This window comes from Musa acuminata, chromosome BXJ2-8, assembly GCF_036884655.1.
Source record: "Musa acuminata AAA Group cultivar baxijiao chromosome BXJ2-8, Cavendish_Baxijiao_AAA, whole genome shotgun sequence".
Lineage (NCBI taxonomy): Eukaryota > Viridiplantae > Streptophyta > Magnoliopsida > Zingiberales > Musaceae > Musa > Musa acuminata.
Window position 1 is genome coordinate 5,798,804 of NC_088345.1, and position 15,885 is coordinate 5,814,688.

Below are 15,885 nucleotides of genomic sequence, written 5' to 3' on the forward strand. Positions count from 1 at the left end.
AAGCAAGCAGTGTTTAATTTTAACACATTATGATAGCAATCAGAGTGATAAATGAGAACGATAAAATTTTAAGCTGTAGGACTGACCTGAAGAAGACCTTGGGCTTCATGGGGAAAACTTATTTGCTGGGTTGCTGCGGCAATGATAAACTTTGAGCTGTAATAGGGTTTAAGACACGGTTTTCCTGTTGTTACCAAACAAAAGAGAACCATCCGAGTCAGTTCAATCGTTTTTTCATGATGGAATGTAGGCAATAGGGAAAACTGCTACGAGGACAAAAGCTGCCTTTATGACTTGTTTACCAATCACCGGAAAAGAATTTTACCCGCGGGAAGAATATATGAATCTGGTCCAATCCACTAGTTGCAACCAAAATACAAATTAAAGCAGTTTGTTTTCGATAGTTTCTATATGCCATTACATATGGAAACATTTTGCATTAGTAGGAAAGATTATGTCTTTTAAGTATCTTCTTCTAGCTCATTCTATCCCCATTTCTGGATATCTCTTGCAAGTTGCTTTTGTCAGCTTTCTTGTACTCCCCCCAGAAGTTCATCAAATAGGGCTTCAATCTGATTCCTGAAAGAAAAGGATGAGAAACATCGAGGAGTTATGCTTAGCAATAAATTAAAAACAACCAATATTTCAACTTTTGATGTTCCAAGATTAGTGCTGGCAGTATGCCTCAGAAGAACACAGTCAGCAAGATATCACTGAATAACCACCCAGAAAATAGTCGATATTTACTGACATATCAATCCCTTGACTAGTCTAAAAATCATACGAGAGAAAAATTAAAAAGCAAAAAATGGGAGGGGAGAAAATAGATTATTAGAGTATATATAACACATCAACAGCCTATTAAAACCAAAGGGAAGCTCGGCAAAAGAGACATCCATGCACCACAATAAAACATAGATTTGCCACAATTGGATTATAGCTCAACTGAACAAATGTGAATTGCATGCGGTATACCTGCATTGGAAAGTTATAAAGGTTCCTCAAAACTTTCACCTCTATCATCTTAACCATCAATCTGATTTTAATAAAAACAAACTAACATGATAATGTGACCAAATCATGTAAATGATTGAGAAGATAGCTTTCCAAGGAGACCTCTATAACTTTCTTACCCTGCATAGAATTAAGAGAACATGTTTCGGTTTGCACCCCTGACCAAGAGTGGCTCAGACCTTATAGATTAGGCACTCTCCAGTACTTGAAAGCCACTCCATATTTACCCCATAATGTCATCGAATCATCATCATTACAACAGCTAAGACAGCTATTTAACTCATTGAAAGCTATCATGTATAATCTCTAATCTTTACTTCTTCAATGTAATCAAAAAGAGAGAGTTAACATTTGAAAGAATTCCAGCGACACCTAGAAACAACAATGAAACAATCTAGTAGAAAAAGACATTGAAAGCTAGCTGGCCAAAACAACTTTATTTTCATTCATAAAGAATCATAGAATCATATACCTTCCATAAACCTGCAACTGATTAAATGCATAAGAACTGGAAAGTCAAAGAAGGAAATAGAACACAACTTAGAGTTATCAATCATACTACAACAACATAAACAATGATACAGCAATCTCATTTCTTTAGCATGGTTTCTCTTTTTCAATCAGTTCCAAGCAATCTAAAATTTGGTAAATCTGCACTTGTTTTTAGCCTTAAACTAAGGAAAGAAACCTGGTTAATAAAGCACTATGACTGACTCCCTTAGATTATGAAGAATCAACCTAATAGATATTATTTGGCATCCGGACGTACCCTTCCAACAACCTGATAGAGAGAGAATTTGATCAAAATCCCATTTGTCTGAACTTAAAGACTAACTAGATCAAATTAGCAATTTCCCAGCTAAAATTGTACTGGTCCAATCTGTATCGGCTGGATCAGATCAGATCAGACCAATATGGCAAATCATGTAGAGTGGTGACAAATATGAAACTTCGGAACTTCACAATCATACAAAAAATTCTAAATTTACATTGCTTCCAAAAAGTATATAATGATTAATGATGAAGTAAAATCAGGAAAGAACTCAAGATACCTCTGATTCTGAAAATAGCTAACTGCAGAAATGTAAACTATTTATTGCTTACCTTGCAAGACAAAAAGAATAGAATGAAGGTAATTTAACAGATGTGGCAGGAATGCAATCAAGAACTGAGATCATCAACACCACTGCAATTGTATGAAAAGTTTCCAATCCTCACAAGCTAATATGGAACTCACCGTTCCCGTGAAAACGTCTTCACTTCTTGAGGAGCATGTCTCTGAACTCATCATTTGACTTTGGCTTCTCATTATCTTGATCAGGCTTTGCTTCCCTTTTAGTCCATCCAAGGGGCTTCACAAGAGCTCTTGGTGCAGCAAACGTGACACTCCCAGTAAACTTCCCACTACTACCATGCTTATCCACAATGGTGGCTTCAGACTCATCTTCTTTCCTGATACTGTTACCTCTCGCAAACCTTTTACCTGCATAATCAAAATATTTGGCTTGTACAGAAAAGGTGCAGCAGATTTCAACAGGACACATACTTCATTTACTAGACCATTGTTTTCAAAATGTAAATTGTCAATGATAATTTATTATGTGCAGGCATTTTCACTCAATTTAAAGACACTGTATAGGCATTTGTCTCTTATGCATCCATCTCAATACTGCTCAATAATGCTGAGATATCAAAATAAGGGTGAGCACCAGTATCATAACAGGGGGTCCTGAGATGCACAACATTTTCTGAAAAAAAGCTAAAGAGAATCAAAAGTGACAATCATCAATACTACAATGTGAAAAGATGCAAAACCCAGAATCAGTTTGGATTCTATAATAAAGGGATCAAACTAGAAGATGGGGTCAAGGAAAGATGAGAAGAGACGACGTACAATATTACCCTATAACTAAAGAGGGTGTTTTCATAACTTGAACAATGGTCATCAGGGCCTAAAAAACAACCTTTTGTCCCAAGGCTCACCCTCAACTTATAACTTGAAAAGAAAATAATGAACCTTGATCCGAAAAGCCAAGCAGACCTTAGTTAATATGGTACATAGCATTCTTTGTTAGGATCTGAGGCAAATCTTCCAAGTTCTACCAGATAATCTAAGGCACTGTCAGATAAAGGTCATCACTTTTCACCACAAGGACAAGACTGATATGATTACATTTAATACAAATAGGGCTGCTCAAGCCCCACTAGAAAGCTCCCAGATCAACTTAACCAAGTAGTGGAGTTCAAGACAAAAGGAGTGGTATAACCTATGTGGCATACCCTAACGTCAAATGTAAGACCAACAGCCTCCATGCCAGTTTCACAATATTATTTTGCATTGCCATAGCAGCAACAGATGATTGCCTCTTCATTATGATAAAGACAACAAAAATGAGGAGGGAACAAAAAGGAGAGTGATACTACAAGGTGTGTCAGGCCAATAGCTTTGTAATAATACCAAGAAACAAGGCTTTCATTTTCATTTGTAATAATACTAATCAAGGTTCGCAATACCGTACCGTACCGGTGTTTCGACCTGGGCTCGGTACCGGTATGGTACGGTGTACCGAGCAGTATATTCAGGTGCACCGAGCAGTACTACAGTAACAGTGCACTGCAACAGTAACTGTAACGTTGCAGTACTAGTGTACTGCAACAGTGCACTGTAGTCTGTACTGCTAGTGCACTGCTACAGTCGAACCGGTAGCGTACCGTTAGCCTATCGGACTGGTATGTACCGCCCATACCGGGCTGACACGGACTTAGCTGGATTTGCCTAAGTCGTGCGACACCCTCGCGCATCCGTCCGCAAAGGTCAGCCTCCCCGAAGCCTCCCATTGTCCCTTAGGACCACCAAAAGAGAGAACGGGTTAGAGAGAACGCCTCCAACGGGATCCACAAGCAAACATCTCCGAAAAACACTTCATAGACAATGCAAATTACAAACAGACTTTACAAGCTCTGAATAGTGGCACAACAAAGGGTAAAATGGTCCATTATAGACCGAAAAGCTCTCGAGCGTGTCCACATGACACAACCTTTATTTACAAGCCTAAAGAGGCCACCAACCCAACTAAAATGGGACTATTAAGCCTTCGGCCGCCCCTTTACATTCTGTACAAGGCATGAACATGCCAAAAGACACGGACATACATAAGCATTACATCAAACACCTTGTTTAGAAGTTTGTCCGTGACATTCTCCCCCACTTATCCCTTCGACGTCCTCGTCGAAGCCTTTGTGAACACTGCAACTCTTCGCCTTTGCTAAGTCTTCAATCTTCTGCTCCAGCTGCAATGCGCCTCCTGGCTCCCAGCTGCTCTCCGCTGCTGTTTTTGAGTAGTCGAACCTTTGATCCGCCATGCTGCTTCAACTCGCCAATGACTCTGACTCTGGTGTGGGGTTGGCTGAGTTGTGTTGATCCTCGTTGATTCCTGCGGATCCACCAAATGAAGGAAAAGACCATTCTTACTGCGCCAGTTTCTCAAAATTTCCACATGCTGCTTGAACTGGGTGGATGCTTGTTGGAGCTTTAACGAGCATCGCCTCGCAAACTTCTGAAGTTTTGGGTCCTTCCTCCACAAAATCTGCTCATTGACTCTTCTTTCAGTTAGTTGTCACATCCAAGTAGGTTCGCATCACTTCCGCTTTCGATTGGCATTTCGTTGGGAAATGAAGCGGACAATCTACTCTCAGTAGCACTGATCACCGTTGGTGAGGATTTGACAACTATTGTCTTCCATTATCTTCGAAGGGTCTTTGAACTTGTGCAGAGCTCCTCTGCTGGATAGATAAGAGAACTGGGGTACTCGGTTTCGCCCATTCTCTTAAGAGTTGAGAAGGCAAAGGTTACTTGACTTCGCCCGCCTCCTCGAGGTTGTACTTCATGCATCGAGCTGGTTACTGGCCTTCGCCTGCTCTTTGCTCACACTTCTGAAGCACTTGAAGTGTTTGCACTCCTTGCGTTGAGTTAGCTACTGTGATTCACCTTCTCAATGCCATTGAACTTCTGGAATGCAGGAAGTTTTCACCCCAACTTGGAGTAATTCTCTGATAGATGAGGTCGCCTCTGGGATTGTACCGTCTTCTCCATCAACCCTGCCGCCTACTCCACTGAGTAGCAAAGGTACAGCACCACGTACTGCCTGCTTCGTTCCTTGGTCGTGCACTCTTGCATGACCCGAAGTCCTTCACTTACGGCTATCTTGATGAGAAACTTGTTGACACCGGTCTTACGAAGTTTCTTGGCCTCTGCCCTTCAGCCTTGTCTCGGTACTTGGAGATTGCCTCTGCATGCTCCACCTCCTCGGCCCCTTTCACGACCAAGCGCTCTCCCTCCGTGAGAGCAAGGGATCAATGACTTTGACGGAAGTCCCGCCTCTGCGGTACCATGGCGCTGCCATGCCCATGGCCCTACTATCCGTCGCCTCGCATCTACAACCCTTTTCTTCATAATCAGTAGATATGCCTTCGTGACACTCCTCTGAGTCCACCTCCATTCTCACTGATTGCTTGATTTTGGGTAGCTAAGTCCCTCTGAACTTGTCGTCGCTTCCTCGCCCCTTTCGACCTCCTGCTTCAACACCTCTGTGTTCTCCAAGCAGTCTGTTTGGTCGATGGAAAGACAGACTGCAACTCCCATGCATGGCCTCTGCCATCACATTGTAGGGTTTGCACCGATTCTGTTCTCCTTAGCTTCCTTGGTAGCAACGTTCGCTTACTCGACCTTGTCCTCTGACTTGTCGGGCTCCCTTAAGCGAATATGAGCTCTGGAGCAGTCCAACTCTCCAGCTGCTTCGATCATACCTCTGCATGATCAAGTCCCTCTCAGGGGACTCACTGGTACTTGCATTCGAACTTTTCCCTTGGTGGAACCCAGCCCCCATATGCTGATGACCAAGGTTTTCATCCGATGCAAAATTCGGTGCACGTCCGGAAGACCCGCCTCTGCGGTACCATGGCCTTCACTCCTTGAATCCATAGCCCTTCTTGCCATCGTGTTGTTCACCAAAGCGGAGCTCCCAGTAGCTCCCGATCATACCTCCATATGATCTAGTCCCTCCCGGGACTCTGTCGTGTGCATCGCATTGCCACGAACTGTCCCACCACGATCCGCTGCACCATGTCGCCTCCTGGTGACATCTCCATTGCATTCTGATCCTTGTGGAATAAACTCGAATTGTGAACCCTCCATGTGTGGCCTCTGCCAATACATCGTAGGGTCTCCTCCACCTTCGATTTTGTTCGCTCCTTTGGCAATCGACCTTCATCCACCCACTCTTGGGTCACACCTAGATGAAGCACCGCTCTAGGACAGTCCGTCGCCTAGTAGCTCCCGAAGTCCACCGACTTCACTGTAATTTGTGCACCATTGTCTGGATCCTGGGCCTCTGCCCCTACCAACACAATCTCCGCTGCGCACTGCTTCCTTCATGGCAACTTTGAATGGCAACATTGTGGCATATTCTTCAAGAGTACCCGCATCTGCGTCCTCTTGCCCCGTGCTAAGGCCTTCTGAACCCAACTTCGCCTCCGCAAATTGAGTCGCCTTAGTTCCTCCATCAAATGCTCCTCCGAGATAAGGTGCATGTGCCTAGAAGCTCCCTTCGTCTTTGGCACCATGCAAGATGAGTCCGCTCCGTCAGAATGAAGGACCCATGGAACAACATGATCCTACTCTTGCCTCTGCAAAAGTTCATGTCTTTGACCTCTGTCTAAGGAAAGCACTGTGCTTCTGCTCCATGTTCCAACTTCTCTGCTGGCTCCCTTCATGCGGCTTGGGTACTTCACCAAGTTACGCCCAAGTTGCTCCGCTCCTCGTTTTCGCATTGAGTCGATGGTGGCCCTCGTGCCCACCATTCCACAGGTCAGCCCTCCCTTGAGTCCGATCTCCACATCGACTCCAAGTGTGCCTTCATTTAAGTTGCTTCAGGTCGCTCCCCCACTTGATCTCGCAATGCATCCACTAATGCATTCTCTCGAGCGAGATCATGCGACAACTCCTCGCCGCTTGCTCAGTCCATCGAGCTTCGTGGAGTTGTTGTTTGTGAGGTACTCCTCCTCAACATGTGAGGTCCGTCTCACATGATTCTCCCTCTGGAGAGCCGGGACTTATCCCTCCTGGATAACTATCCCGTTGGAGCAACATCTCTCTTCATTTCGGAGACCACCATCCCCTTGGACTACTCCGATCTGCTGAACAAACTGTGCATTGTTCTGCCTCCTGCAAACGCACTTGCTAGATTGCGACTCCACGTCAATACAGCCCCCACTGCACCCCTCAAGGCCTAGCAACATGCTGAACTCATTGCACACTTCAGCCTCCTACGGACGTATCCTTCGCTTGCCAAAGAGAAAGTTTCAATGCTCCATGGCGCCGAGTCTCGGTCGCCTTGGGATGGCCACGAACATTCCGTCGTCCGCATACAAGCCCATGCATGAGTACCAAATTCTTCGAGTTAGCAATTCCCCTCACCTCTGTGAGCTTTGCATAACTCTTTTGGTCGTTGCGCAACTCATTCCACCTTGCATGGTCTCATTCTTGCCAAGCGCCTCGCTTGCCTAGAGCACCATCAAGTATAGTTGTCAACGTTGAGCCATAGCTCAAACTCAGCCATCCCAACCTTTGTGCGCTCCAAATTCTTCCAAGCTTGCCTGTTCTCGTGGTGCCTCTTGCGCGAAGGGTTGGCCATTCCTCTGAATGCCAATTTCAGATGCCCGCTCCTCTGAGCGACTCTTTTCCCTATATCTCCATGCCCGTTTTCCCTCAAACGGTCGCGCGTTGCTGACTGCCCTCAACGCAGCCCCGCTAGGTCCCCCACGTTTGCATGTCAAGTGTTTCTATGAGTGCTTGTCCCGCTCTGATACCATATGACACGGACTTAGCTGGATTTGCCTAAGTCGTGCGGCACCCTCGCGCATCCGTCCGCAAAGGTCAGCCTCCCCGAAGCCTCCCATTGTCCCTTAGGACCACCAAAAGAGAGAACGGGTTAGAGAGAACGCCTCCAACAGGATCCACAAGCAAACATCTCCGAAAAACACTTCATAGACAATGCAAATTACAAACAGACTTTACAAGCTCTGAACAATGGCACAACAAAGGGTAAAATGGTCCATTATAGACCGAAAAGCTCTCGAGCGTGTCCACATGACACAACCTTTATTTACAAGCCTAAAGAGGCCACCAACCCAACTAAAATGGGACTATTAAGCCTTCGGCCGCCCCTTTACATTCTGTACAAAGCATGAACATGCCAAAAGACACGGACATACATAAGCATTACATCAAACACCTTGTTTAGAAGTTTGTCCGTGACAGGGCGGTACGATTCGGTATGTCAGACTCTATTACTAATAAGAGTGATGTGTCGGCGTAAGACACACAATATGGCAGCATGCATAGCAGCATGTTCATATATGTGAACTAGCAACAATTTATGGAAGGCAAATTGAAAGCAGAGAGAAACATGTCTGAATGAGAGACAATTTGTTATCAACAATTTAGGAAAGAACATCCTTTGGAGTTGCAACTTCACCAAGTAGCATCTAGATCCATAACAATCACAATAGAATAAAGAATTATACTGAACTAGCATTAAACCATTCTTGAGCATAATTGTCAAAGGATTTTGCTTAATGGTACATTTAGGATAAAGAATTTGCCCTTTCTTAAAATTTTAGTGACCATTTGGAGTAGCACTCTTAAGTGCAAAGTAAATAAACTAACCAATTAGCAAACCATGGGCTGCTGATGTCTTGCTACCATCTAGGATTCTCTTTTGGCTATGTTTTGGGTCTGACCGTGCAATGCTTAATTTCTTCCCAAGCAGCTTCTGCTTGTTCTTTGCAACAGCTGCAGCAAGATGTTCATCATCTGAAAAATCTACATATGCTAACCCCTGCATTAATTGCAAAAGGAAAGGAAAATATTTTTAATTAACAAATGAAAAATATAAAGCATAGCATGCATTTGTGACCTGATAGCTACAAGTTGCAATTTCGTTAAAAGTACCAATCTATCGATCATTAAACTGAATTTCACAAACATGAATCAAAATAGAGAACGACAAAGGGTCTATCGGCATTCACGATGGCCTGATTATACATACTGGCAAATGTTGCATATGCATGTGGATTGTTGTTGTAAAATCACAAGTTCTACATAATAATGCATTTTTTTGCACCCTAAAACACAGTAGCCACCGGACCTAATAAAAAGAATGGAAACAGATCAAACAATTCCTGTAATCAAATTTGCCTGACAGTATATCAGCCATTTGCTGCATCACTTATGTTTTCCTTTTAAATATGTTTAAGGATACAACATTTTGTAAAGCCAAACTCCATAAGACTCAAGCCAATAGGAAGGAAACATGTGGCAAACAATAAATGTGATTGACACAACCCAAGAATCAAAGTCGGCAGATCTAGGATGGAGGTTGCTGATGGCCCTTATGAATGGGTAACCTGCCATTATTTAAGGGTTGCCCTCAATAAACCACAGTACTCCAAAGGCCATCATCAATGGCGTAATAGGTCTGCAAACCCCATTTTATGCAAATGAGGGTTCACCACGTAATGTACCAACTCCTTCCATCCACCTGCATTTACTTCTCTCAACTATCTACCTAGCGATCCAATGTTCACTCTTTGGGCATAGTTGGACCCATCAGGCCCACCCCAACACCTTGTTCTCTTTTCTTGCAGGTTGGAACATGAGGTGTGTGTGAATGCATTTTTACTGCATCTCTGTCCTGTTGTGGGGCTCATTTGACATAGGAGCAAAAGAACAGATGGTCAGCCCCAGAATCCTTAGTCAGCTGGGAGACCAAAAATGAAAATATAATGTGTGAATGCTTTTTTTTTAACGTTTTACAATTGGACTTGGGCATGTAAAGTTATAAACAGATAGGAGAATTCTGCAATCAAAGTAGCACACAAACAGAGATGAGATGGAGACTAAACCCTTGGTCCGCCTGTTTTTCTATCTTTTAACAATCGTATAGCAGTAACTCCACAGTCCCTGAAGAATTCACGTAGGTGGTCCTCATTTGCCTGAAATGGAAGTTTGCTTAAAATTTGTATTCAAAAATATTCTGTCATCCATTATCAAGATAACAACAAACAATTATAGATCACTTGCCTCAACGCTGAGATTTGAAATAAATGCAGTGCACTCATCATTGTAGTGATTAGGCTTGGATTCCCTAGATTCTGAAGTTCCCACGGATTGATTGTTGGCTGCATCTGTGTCCAGCAATTTCTCCACTTGTCCTTTATCTGTTTCCTCAGCAAGTTTAATCTGTTCTGGTGCTCTTATAGAGTCTCTTTTAGATGCTTGCACAGGTTCAGATGTATATTTCTTTCTCTTTCCAGGAGGCTGTTTAACTTCCAGTGCTTTACCTATTTTCCTCTTTTGTGGTGCATTGGCTGCAGGAGAACCATCTTTATTGACAACTGATGCAAGGTCAACTTTGGTCTCCTGTTGATTCTTGAATGCCATGAGCTCTTGTAGTCGTGGTGCCACCTAAGAAGAACATTAATATCACACAAGAGGAAACAAAATGACAAGTTACAAAAAAAAAAGAACTCCAATAATTTATATATCATAAAAGAACATCAGAGCGAATCATGGGAAACATGAATTAAGATCGAGACTCCAAAGCAGAACTGGTTACTATAAATATAGATACATACCCAGTTAGACAAGCTCGCTAAAATATAAATAACTTAAGTACCTTAATAAATGCAAACTGAACAAGACATTCTAAACACATAGATTGAAGCTGCTGATAAAGGCATTTCAGGAAACTCATTTTGCTACAACTTACAACAATCAACACAGCTTGGGGACCACAGATAAAGATTATGAAACAGTCGCCTCATTGATGACCAGAACACCAAAATTCAAAATTTTAAAATCTCTTCCCTGGTAAGAGCAGGAAGGATTGTTACTAGTATTCAAACAACCAGCACCAACTACATTGTCAAAACAACTAGCTCACATGAAATCACCTCTAAGTCGATCGTAGAGATGAGAAGTACTAACTTGGAACCAAGTTCATAAAGGAAAAATTAACTTGACTTGTACCTCAAACATCATATGTTTCATCTTTAGCAAAAGATGAGGACTACCTTAGAGCTTCTGACAACAAATAACACTGATTTCTTAGACAACAAAGAGACATCCACAGTTAAAACATAAAACCAATTAGAAAGGAGACATACCTTTTTCTGGGCAAGATCAAAATCATCCAAGGTGCCGTGTTCCCTTTCAAACCGCAACCAGGAATGGCATACATCCTGAACAATTTGATGCTTTAGGTCATCACAAGTATATAAATAAAATGATCTCCTAATTCTATACCATTTATTGAAAATTAAATCATAATACAAATTCCAAAGACACAAAAGCCAACAGAAGTAAACATTAAGGAATATGTTCTCAAAACCAATAACTTACATATGGTACTAAAGAGCAAAGAGTTAACAAGATGCAATGAACAATATCATCAATCAAGCTACATGCTACAGAGGATAATGCAGATGCTGAATATAATAAGTACCGAGAAAAGAAAGCAAAATACTATAACTAACTAAATGAGCAAGACAAGTAAAAGTCCATACTCAACAGCTATTCTAGAGTCTAGATTACACTATTTTATGCACGTGATCACTCCCATTAACTGTATAGTTGCTTTATCAACAAATTTAACAAAATATAACTAGAATATATTCAATAGCTTCACACAATCATCAATGTCTGAAGGAAAGTGTACATTCATTCACATTAAAATCTATGGCATGAACTAATATAATCTGTTGTTCTAAAAACCTTAAATTTTTAGGGCAGGAATGATGCTGGCACAAGAACCAGACTAAGAAGTTCTGAGGAAGGTGGGATCATCAAGGTGTGAGCAAAGGTTTACCAATCACCTTTTCGGTCTACTAAACACCTTAAGACAGTACAATTTGTTCTTGTTATATACTTCTTTTCCTCAAGATGACCTATGTATTTTATGTTGTTAGGCTAGCTAAGGTCTACAATGTTTTATGCGTTCAACATATCAGGACCATTATAGACTATAAAAATGACATGGTGTAATAATACACTCCTGTGGATAAATGGGCAAACCAATCATCTCTGAGCATAATGAATCAAACTGGCAGTTAAAATGTGAAAACAAGGAAAATGCGTCAAAAAGTTCTATGTTAGTCATCAGTTAAATGATGCTTACCTCTGAACCTGTTCCTGAAAACCTCTTACTGTAGCATCTCTTGTAAATTGACCTTGCCTCATTTATTTGACCCAATTCAATTTCCATCGAGATATATGACAGCCAAATTTCCAGCATAGATCCACTAAAAATATACAATGTTATTTAGAAAAAAAGAAAGAAATATATTTGTTTACAATTAATTTGCAACAAACAAAGAGCAGTACAAGTGAAATGAACCAATCAGCAATTTTACAAAAGCATATCACCCACATCAAGCTGGAAAACTTGGAAACAAGTAAATGAAAGACAGTAAAGACCTTTTCTTGAGCAAGTTTTCCCATACCCCACGAGCAGCAACGATATCATTTCCAAGCTTAACCTCTAATCTTGCCCAATACGAATGCAGATGCAATAGATCATCTGTACTCAGACACTCTGGCAATAAGAACTCTGTAGCACGCTGTAATCATGACAACATGAAGTCCAAATCAGACATAATTTAAAGAATTCACAGGATAGACAATGAGTTAAGAAGAAAGCAAAACCTGAAATGTTTCTCTTATAAGGACATAGTCTAACCCATCCTCCTTAGAGCCAACCAAAGGCATCCTTCGTCTTAAACCATCCACTCGAGTGAGAAATAGATCCAGATACTACAACCAGAAAAGCATGCAAATATAAATTTAACCCATAATTATAAGAACAAAAAAAGTGGTCACAAACTACTTGAAAATTTTCAATGGAAAGTTGTTTGGAAAATATAGACAGAAAGTGGAAAGGTACTTGAGTGATAACTGTAACAGTTTTCGTATAACAATGCAAGATATGATATAGCTTTGTTCATTGTAAATATTCAAAACTGATGCAAGTGTTTTCCAAAAGCATTGACAGGGTAAAATGTTGGAGAAGTCTCACATGCTATTCAAATTATATTGAAAAGATCTAGGCCTTGAACAATGCCTTCTACAAACTACTAAATTCTGCAGGTCATGCTGGAATCATAAATCTTCCATATGGAAAAAGTGCAGATTGTTCTATTTTTAGCAACAACTTATCTTGTCAGTACAACACTATCACACTATCATTGTGTTTGTCCAAAATATGCATTTACCAATGACAATCCATAGAAGACCTTACTTCTTATCCATGTGTACCAGATCATCTACACATTCACAACAGTACCTTGGCACATAGCATGGTTATACTAACATGTTCTGGTCAAACAAATAACCAGGTAATAAATAATTTAAACTCCCCGTATGGCTATTAACATCTGAGTCAACTCTTTTGAGTTAGAGCTCAGGTGTGGACTATAAGCTAATCGCCAAGTGCCAAAACATGGATGTAGTTTCAATATGGTCCCAGGTGCAACCTTAAAAAACGAGTTCATAAGTCAGGAGATCAATAAAGGATGAAGTTAAAACAAGCATTGATCAAATCAGAAAGCCTGCCACTAGCAATGTTTCTCTCATGATACAAAAGCGATAAGAAGGGAGCAAGATGCTGATATTTTGGTCTTTTAACAATGTTGAAATATGATGGCTCCATGTTGAACATAACTTTTCTCCAGAATCTATGAATAGCTAAACCCGTCCACCTGAAAACAATAGTGGTAATGGCAATATTGAAATTAGTCCTTACACTTGTTATTAAGCTAGCAGCAATTCGGTGGTGTAACCAAATGAACACAAGAAGTTCATTATTGGTGATGGCAACAGTTACAAGAGCATTAAGCCTAAAACTGCTTACAATAACATAAACAAGAACTTACATGAATGCATTTCAACATTACTTTTCTGTCTTTATGAACAGAAGACATCAGATAGGCAGCACCGTGATCTATCATTTTATATTATTGATAATTGGTTGTCCATTTTTAGAATTGTAAAATTCATGTTGTCAAAAATGTTGGGCACTATAAGGCACCAAGGTTCCTCAATGCACGAGATACTAGGTGCACTAAGTGCTTGACAATACAAAACTTATAAAAAATCTATAATTAAGAAACAAGACTATCATTAAAATAAAAAATTAGAGTTCCATATCATTTCATTTTCAAAATATCAGCATTGAATCATTGAATTACATTCATTTAACCATCTATATAGCATTAAAGTACTACCTTGTCCAAATCTAACAACAAGAACAACAAAACAAAAAAATATTAACATCAAAAGTCCAAAATTTTCATTAAGAAAGTCAATGATTAACAAAATTCATAGACTGTTATTAACAAGAGCTAACTATTATTAACAAAAATTAACATTACTATCAATGAGAAGCCCAGATGAGGGGCTGAGAGCAGGGGAATGCAGGAAGGGGGGGCATTTGACTGGAGCCAAGATCTGATCCAAACTAGGAATATGATCAGATGCACCTAGGCTGATGTAGGTGCTAACTTGGACTACCCGTCGCCCAAGTGCTTGCATGGGCTGCCCAGTGCCTAGGCCCAGGCGCTTGACTAGGCAGCCCCCAAGCCCATGCGCCTCACCTAGGTCATCTTGAGGCTCAAACCCTGCCTCGCCTCTGCCGAGCACCCATTAATATTACTGATAAAAATCATAAAAGATGACAGAACTCAGAAAAAAATTAATATTGCATAGCACAAGGCTTGCCAACAGTTAATATACTCACTTGACATTTGCTCTTTGTGTTTCATACAAGCTTCCATGCAAGGTTTTCAACTTTGAGTACCAGAAGCAGAGAAGAAGAGGAGGGGAGAAGATGAAGAGGATGAGCTGATGGCAGAGAAGAAGGGAGGAGGCTACGGAGAAGGAGAGGAGGCCGAAGTGGTGGAGGGAAGAGTACCAATTCGATAGGGCTTGGGGTGGTGGACAACAGCTGACATGGGCAATGGTGGATGGCCCAAGGTGAAGAGGGAGAGAGAGAGAGAGAGAGGCCAGACCCGGTCACATGGCTTACTGGGCAGTAAGCCCTATATCACAAGTAGATTGCCCAATTTCATGTTCGGATCCATGGGCATTATGTCCTAGTTCGTCCAGTTTGTTGGTCCATGTTTGCAAGTAATATTCAACTGAAATAAGTATATATATAGCTCCAATCAAATGGACAATGGATACCTGATCTAAAACTTCTATAAAACTGAACTTGGTGTACAAAATAATCACATTCCTTCATATATATGTTAAGCATGTTTCACATAAAGATGGACATCATATGCAGCTAGGGACAAGTACATACAACCCCATATCTGATACAGGAATATTTTGCATTGGTTGCATGATGATACATGGACGAAAGGCATCTCCAGATACCCATATCAGGTACTCAATAAAATCAACAGTTTTCCAGCAAATACATCTCTAAATTTTGGACAACGTTGTATCTCATCATGAACCAGAATATGTTTTTGGAATTACAATGCAATAGTTATCCAACAATAGGAAAACATAATTTAAGTGAACTTGAGGTTAAGCTTTCAAATTACATATTACCCAATATTTCAAGTTGAGAATATTTAAGGAACAAGTATTGTTGGTATGGTAAGATAATAAATCTATAATGGAAGCATTGATGAAACCACGAATATGATCGAGTATCAAAGTGACACAATAAAACCCAGTGTCATCTTGCCAATACATTATACAAATTCTATTGATGACAATGATTCATTTCAATGTCATCTTTAAAG

General features: G+C 40.9%; 1 protein-coding gene across 5 annotated transcripts in view; it reads right to left on the reverse strand.

Annotated features, from left to right (window-relative positions):
• Window positions 1-337: 337 nt before the first annotated feature.
• The window catches only part of LOC135618891 (uncharacterized), a 28,813-nt gene continuing 13,265 nt past the window's right edge, over window positions 338-15,885 (reverse strand). For 4 of the 5 annotated variants that reach the window (XM_065120291.1, XM_065120293.1, XM_065120290.1 and 1 more), the window contains 9 exons: window positions 12,779-12,886; window positions 12,551-12,693; window positions 12,252-12,375; window positions 11,242-11,316; window positions 10,157-10,540; window positions 9,979-10,068; window positions 8,741-8,912; window positions 2,252-2,497; window positions 338-579 (listed from right to left, as the gene is read on the reverse strand). In XM_065120291.1, coding sequence (XP_064976363.1) covers window positions 2,271-2,497; window positions 8,741-8,912; window positions 9,979-10,068; window positions 10,157-10,540; window positions 11,242-11,316; window positions 12,252-12,375; window positions 12,551-12,693; window positions 12,779-12,886 — 1,323 coding nt within the window. In that variant the 3' untranslated portion in view covers window positions 338-579; window positions 2,252-2,270. The remainder of the gene's footprint in view (window positions 580-2,251; window positions 2,498-8,740; window positions 8,913-9,978; window positions 10,069-10,156; window positions 10,541-11,241; window positions 11,317-12,251; window positions 12,376-12,550; window positions 12,694-12,778; window positions 12,887-15,885) is intronic. The other variant, XR_010489198.1, reaches the window with a different exon arrangement.